The sequence below is a fragment of the Poecilia reticulata genome, linkage group LG12, assembly GCF_000633615.1.
Source record: "Poecilia reticulata strain Guanapo linkage group LG12, Guppy_female_1.0+MT, whole genome shotgun sequence".
NCBI classification, from domain to species: Eukaryota; Metazoa; Chordata; class Actinopteri; order Cyprinodontiformes; family Poeciliidae; genus Poecilia; species Poecilia reticulata.
Genome location: NC_024342.1, coordinates 331,242 through 338,453, shown reverse-complemented (window position 1 = coordinate 338,453; position 7,212 = coordinate 331,242). Strand labels below are relative to the sequence as shown.

At 39.7% G+C, this 7,212-nt stretch overlaps 1 protein-coding gene across 1 annotated transcript in view; it reads right to left on the bottom strand.

The window, feature by feature from the left end:
* LOC103473491 (LIM/homeobox protein LMX-1.2-like) overlaps positions 1-6,768 on the bottom strand; it is a 29,346-nt gene extending 22,578 nt beyond the window's left edge. Inside the window, exons 1-3 of the mRNA XM_008423790.1 lie at positions 6,749-6,768; positions 6,329-6,564; positions 5,992-6,167 (exon numbers count right to left, since the gene is read on the bottom strand). Of these exons, the coding sequence (XP_008422012.1) occupies positions 5,992-6,167; positions 6,329-6,564; positions 6,749-6,768 (432 nt within the window). The remainder of the gene's footprint in view (positions 1-5,991; positions 6,168-6,328; positions 6,565-6,748) is intronic.
* Between the last annotated feature and the right edge of the window lie 444 nt (positions 6,769-7,212).

Genomic DNA, 7,212 nt, shown 5'->3' with positions numbered 1-7,212 from the left:
TAACACAATGCACCCGACCCCTTTGGCCCCTCCGACAGGTGGTAAGCCCATTGGAAGGGGGACCCACGTCTCCTCTTCGGGCTGAGTCCGGCCGGGCTCCGTGGGTAAAAGCCCGGCCACCAGGCTCGCCATCGTGCCCCATCTCCAGGCCTGGCTCCAGAGTGGGGCCCCGGTAACCCGCGTCCGGGCGAGGGAAAACCAAGTCCAATGTTTGTCTCCATCATAAGGGGTCTTCAGGCTGCGCTTCGTCTGGTTCCTCACCTAGGACCTGTCTGCCTTGGGTGACCCTACCAGGGGCATAAAGCCCCAGACAGCATAGCTCCTAGGATCATTGGGACACTCAAACCCTTCCACCACGATAAGGTGGCAGCCCAAGGAAGGGCTGCCAACTTTCTCCAGTTGAACAGAAACAAAATTGGACCTAAAGAGGAACGATATAGAGTCAACATACAGCTTCAGTTATTACAGCTGGAAACTAGCAGTCAGACCTGAAATCTGGGTGTAGTGATAGACTCTGACATGAACCTTCAGTGCCACATAAAGATAATTACAAAAAACTATCCTCCAGCTGCAGCTGATCCAGAACGCTGCTGCTCACGTTCTCACTAAAGTCAGGAAGTTACAGCACATCACCCCAGTTCTAAAGTCCTTCCACTGAGAGCACCCATTGCTGCTGAGAATAATGATAAAATTAGGATATATGTCCTGATCAGGCCTGTCAGATTAATAGTAACTTTCAAAAATAACCTTTTAGCAGCTATTAAACATACTGTGAAATATAAACATGTTAAAACAGAAGTAATCTAATTAATCTATATAATGTTTTTCACTAGGTAATGGAATTACAAAGGAACTTTTCAGTCATTCTATCACAGAATGAATGTGTATTTGCTGAATATATTTGCTTTAATAGAGCAAATAATAAAGGTAAAAAAAAATTGGGTCTGGTTGGGGCAGTTGCTGAGTAAAGTGACCATCAATATTGCTGGATTCTATAAAATGGCTTAAAGCTGAGATGCTTGCTGATGTTTGGCTATGTAAAAATATATATTCTATCTGTTTGTAAATCTACACATACAGTAGTTTGGTTTCTGTCAGTTCTATAAAGATACAAGAGAGCAAAGCGAATTTCTCTTTTATATTGGCCAATAATTTAATTTTACTTCATTGTTGTAGGAGACATGATTTAAAATTTAACAAACTTTGGCTCTTTATGCATGGCTGCACAGTGGTGCAGTTGGTAGAGCTGTTGCCTTGCAGCAAGAAGGTTCTAAGTTTGATTTGAAAGACCCCAGACCCCGGTCTGGGGTCTTTCTGCATGGAGTTTGCATGTTCTCCCTGTGCATGCATGGGTTCTCTCTGGGTACTCCGGTTTCCTCCCATAGTCCAAAAACATGACTGTCAGGTTAATTGGCCTCTCCAAATTGTCCCTAGGTGTGAGTGTGTGTGCATGGTTGTGTGTCCTGTCTGTCTGTCAGGGTACACCCTGGCAACCTGTCCAGGGTGTACCCCACCTCTTGCCTGTAATGTTAGCTGGAGATTGGCACCAGCAACCCTCCCGATCCCACTAAGGCAGTGTTTTTCAACCACTGTGCCGTGGAAATGATCCAATTTCACCTACCGTATTTACTTTGAACCATGCTGCTTATAGCCCGGTGCGGCTTTTCTGTGGATTTTTCTTCAACCACCAGGGGGCTCTTTAGCAGGAAGTGAATCATTGGAAGTCAAAATTGTAAATCAAAGAAGAACGCCTAATTTTCATTTAGAACAAGCACATGCTAGCAGCAGGCACGACAGAGAAATGTGATATGATGCAGTTTTTAAGTTGAGGGCTATCGATCTGGCACTACAGGAGGGAAATAGAGCCGCTGCACGTAAGCTCGGCATGAACGAAACCATGGTTCAGCTTTGGAGACAGAGGGCTGAGTCCTTAATAAATCCAGCAGATTTATTAGGACGCAGCCCTCTGCTGGGTCCTTATGGAAAACCGAGAGCCCGGTGCGGGGTACATTTCCAGTTTTTTTTTTGTTTTTTTTTTATTTGAAGGTGCAGCTTATAGTATGGTACGCTCTATAATCCGGAAAATATGGTAATTGGTCTTAAAAGATTTTTTGAAAATGAATTAATTATCTGCAAATAATGCCATCTTTGAGTGTCTCTGCTGTAGTAGTAGTGTAGTGTAGTAGTCATTTTCTTTGACATGATTACGCCCCAATGTACCTACGGCCATTACAGAGTAATTAGTTATGCATAAATGTTACAGGTAACAGTGAGAGCACTGAATCTAGCAAGACTGTGATGACAGTGATGGAAAAGTCAGTGAAGCTCAGCAGCAGTTGGAAAGAATATGGGTCCATTTCCCACAACATATCTGTGTGAAGTGAGCTTCTGAAGCCTGGCTACTATAAAAACTATAAACAGAGAGACTGAGAGCTGTTGAGGAAGAACTTTGTCTTTCTTCAATTTCTGCCAGGAAATCAGCTCTGTTTTCTTTCAAACATGCACAGGTTTCACACTAGGTGGGTAAAATATACAGATATTGACATTTTGTACATGCAACTCTTCATATTGTAACAGTGAATATGAAGTGAAATGTTTCCCAAATATTATTGCTTCTTTCAGAATAAGAATTATTTTCTGTAAATGTCAATATACAGATATTGACATTTTGTACATGCAACTCTTCATATTGTAACAGTGAAATCTTTCCCAAATATTATTGCTTCTTTCAGAATAAGAATTATTTTCTGTATTCTGGCTAAAAGAATGCTTGTTGATTAGTTTGTAAAACACTTTGATGTTTTCTACAACGTCTTTAAAATTAAGACCACATTGTTGTGGCACTGTTCAGGTGTATTTTTGAAGTGGACATGTTAAGTACAATTTGAAATAAGATGTCAAATGTGATATACATTTTTCGATTTATTTGATTCCTATTCAAGATACTTTGATAAGAATGTAATATAGGCAGCTAGAGAGTATCTTTGTTTATATTTTTGGTTGGTGGTGTACCTCGTGATTTTTTCAATTAAAACAATGTACCTTCACTCAAAAAAGGTTGAAAAACACTGCACTAAGGGACAAGAGTGTATAGAAAATGGATCAGACATGGTTCCAACTCACCAAATATAAAATAAACAACTGACTTTCATTAACGAATGGTACATTTGAGCAAATTACTAAAACAAGCATTTGTGTGTTTGTACATGTGTATGTTTGGCGGAGTTAGAATCACTAAGGATGTTGAAATCAGTCTTTTTCCTTATTATATGTTAAACATCAGGAAGGAATTGCTTGCCGATGTGAAAAAGAGTGTATATCACATTTTTGGCACTTGATTATTGGTGCATCTGGGACTCACCATCTGATTATCTGATTATCTATGGGTTGTAGCGACCAGATTCACATCAGAGAATGGACTTAGGGCTGCAGGTTCTTTTTATAAGAGTTTGTAGTTTTTATTCTTTGTTAGAATTTGAGCCAAGCAAAGGATAACATTTCCACCAGCTCCCATATCTGGCAGATTTGGTGGTTGCACGGCTCGCCCTGTATAGGTTGTAGGGAACACCATCTGTACCAGTCATACAAAGTACCCTGCAGACCCATATTTTTGGGTTTGGCAGGTATTACTTCAGTCTTTGCCTGCCTTGGAATGGGGCCATTTGTTCATTGATGACCAGTTTATCACTCTTTGGGACTGAAGTCAGTTTTGAGGATAAACAAACAATGAAATAATGGTTGTACAGTGGATCCGCATGGATCCACTGTACAAAATGAACCATGCACCTTTTGTCCATGAAATGACCTTGCATCCATCTCTTGTTGCTGGTAGTCAATGATAAAGGAAAAAAAATTGGCTGTGATAATTATTTTGTAATCAATTGAATATTATCGCATTACAATAATATTGTCTGAGCAGAAGGCTCCTAACTGCGCAATGTTACCCTGAGGCAACAAACAAAAAAACACAGTTTTAGCATATAAATTATAAAAAAAATTTGTCTTGAAATGATCTAGAATGCTTCTTTAATACTCACAGATATGAAAATATTTTTAGTTGGAGTGACCCAAATTTAAACATGAAGAAAAGTGATGTATAACTTACAAGTAGGAGGCAAGGTGTAGCATGCACTTCTGCTTCATAAAAAGGACTGCTCCTCTTCTAAGTAAAAGGTCACATGAACCTCAATACCTCTTTTATGTGGACAAAAATATGTCTGGAGTTATTTTAAAACATCAACCCCCAAAAATAAAATAAAGGAGCAATGTGAGGTACAGATATATGGTTTGTTGTCTGAGGGCAACGCCATGCCATAGAGGATTAAAACTTTTTCTGTGAAATGTAATCCCCTTGGGCCTTGTTATCTTGCTTTCATAGTGTTGACAATTAATATCAAAACTATTCGTCCCTTTTTCAGATTCTTTGCTTGATTGTGTCATTTCCCCACCACTGATATCAATGGTGGGGAAATGAATATTCCTGACTCAATGTAAAACAATAGCGCATGTGGCACACTGCCACGCACTGCAAGTCTCGATGTCCAATCCACTAGATCAATGAGCGGACTTGCCATTTACATTTTACAAAGGAATTACGTTTTACAAAGCATTAATTGGCTGTTAATGCTTTGAATACTGCGCGCAGCTGTCGCACCTATGTGCGGACAGCACCTTTGTTACACATAGGTGCAGGTACATAAAGAAAAAAAGGAGAAGAAAATATTGGTGGGGACTGTTGCCTCTATATTTTCCTGTTCCCTCTCCCTCAGGTGTTTCCTTGTGGCACCTTGGATTTCACCCACTGTATAGCCCGAGTTCCTGGCTTTCTGGTTTCCCCTCGTGACGCTGTGGATTGTTACCCAGTGGTTACCAGAGTCCCTCTCCACCGCAGCTGAAGAATCTTTGACAGTTCCTGGTTTCTTGGTTGGCAATCGAATCGCTCCTCGCTTCTCCTCACAAGAACTTACCTCTCTGTCCTCCACCGCAAGCCTCTTCCATCTACTTCCAAAGAAATCTCCATCAAGATCACACTGGAACCTGGATCATCTCAAGAACCCCCCCTTTGCATAGAGACCACAACCCCAGAGACCACAGTACTTCTCCCCCTGGTGGAAACTCACCACTTCACCAAGTAAGATCATTCCATTCCCTTAGCATTCAACTTGTAATCAGTCTCACCATCTCTCTCCCACTCTCTCCCGAGTTCTGATGGCCACAGCTTCCCATTCACAAGACAAGAATCACAGAATCTCATACTTCATTATTGTTAAAATAAACTTTATCTTATTTCCTGTTCTCCTGATTGTGTTCTGTATGTGGGCTAAAAGACATGAACAGAACATGACATTGTGTGTTCCATGACTTTGTATTTTTGTCTTTTTATGATGTAAACCACTTTGAAATGCCTTGTTACTAAATTGTGCTGTAAAAATAAACTTTAAAACAGGGGGCAATGCTAAGTGTTTTCCAATGACAATCAAGTACTTAAATCAACTTCATTTGTTATAAAAATGCTTTATATCCCAAACATGACTTAAAAGAAATCTGGCATCAAAATTTAATGCCTTAAAATTGGGCATCTGTCTCTTTAAGAAACATCTACTCTATTCAACACTCCACCTTCAGAGAGGTGGAGTATTTCTGAAGGCCTATTAATGTCTATATATATTACAAAAGATGCATATCCCGGCTTTAAAATTACAATATTACATCAGAACAGTACAAAAAACATTTTTTAATACAGAAATGTTGGTTTAAGGATATGTTATTAAAAGTTATTAAAAGTTCGTTTTAATCTGACAAATAAGCCTCAATAGAACACATTTTCTAACTTGCATTGGGAATACTGAACATGAGTGTAATATGTAAACTAGCTTCAAAAGAGTTACTTTAGTTAGGGCATTCAATGACTGGTTCTAAGGAGAACGTTTAGGTAGAAAAAACATGACTGTGGGAGGCGTATTTTCTTTTACTGCCTGATAATTCGCTCACCTTTCTGCAGGGCTTGGAGGAAACCTCAAACGAAGCCTTAAAGGCACGTCTCTGCTGCGTGGTGAGAATTGTGCGTGGCCGTTTAGGACGCCGAGGATCTTTGTTGTCATCACTCCTTTTCTCTGCTGTGATGAATTTTTCTGACTTTACATCTGAAGTCTCTTCCTCACTCTTTTCTGTGAGTGAACACATAACATATCACAAATAACACCTTTTTTCATTCTGATCCTTTTTAATTGCATGGTAGAATTCAACATGAACAAAAATAGACGAGAAGAGTAGCACAACGGGATATACAGTAGAAAGCACTAAATTAACAGGAAACCCCCAGTTATACCTGAATCTGAACTGTCTGGGCTCATGGTCCTCAGCAGGTCTCTTTCTTTCACATAGTCGGCCTTACACAGCAGCTGTTGACCAGCCTTCAGCACAAACTCATCTCCTTTGCTCAGCTGGCGCTCACAGACATTGCAGCAGAAGCAGCTGAGGTGGTAAACACTCTGCACAGCTCGCATTACAAACTCTGTTGGAGCGATTTTCTCCAAACAGCCACTGCACTTGGTGAAAAATAATCTGAGGACAGAAAATTGAGAGAATACTTAGAATTGAAGTGATTTTAATTAACATCATTATGGGACTATCTAAATATCTAAATGATTTGGCACAAACAAGTCAGCAAATATCACAACAACCAAAAGATTTGGAGAAAAAAAGAAAATAGTAAATATAATAGAGCCAATACCATGCCCTAGTGTACTGTATGCCCTGATTAGTCATAATATTATGACCACTGATAAGGTAAGTGAGTGATCATCCTACAGTGCAACGTTTTGAAGACAGATTTATATCCAGGTTAGCAGCAACAGAGAAAGTTCGATCTCCTTTTCTCTTGAATTGAGTCCAAAGGACTTTCAGTAGCAGCTGATTATTTGATCTTGAAGTTCTTGACACAGAATGAAATTTCAAAAGATCCTGAAGATAAGGAGGGGCTAACCCATTTAAAACTTCATGAGTTGTTAAAAGAACCTTAAAATCTATTCGATATGAAACAGGCAGCCAGTGTAAGGGCCAGTCAATATGGGCCTTATATGGTCACGCTTCCGAGTGCCTGTAAGAAGCAGAGTTGCTGCATTCTGGATCACGTGAAGACGCTGTATCTGGGATTTATCCATACCTTTATATAATGAATTACAATAATTAGAATAGAATAGAATAGAATTC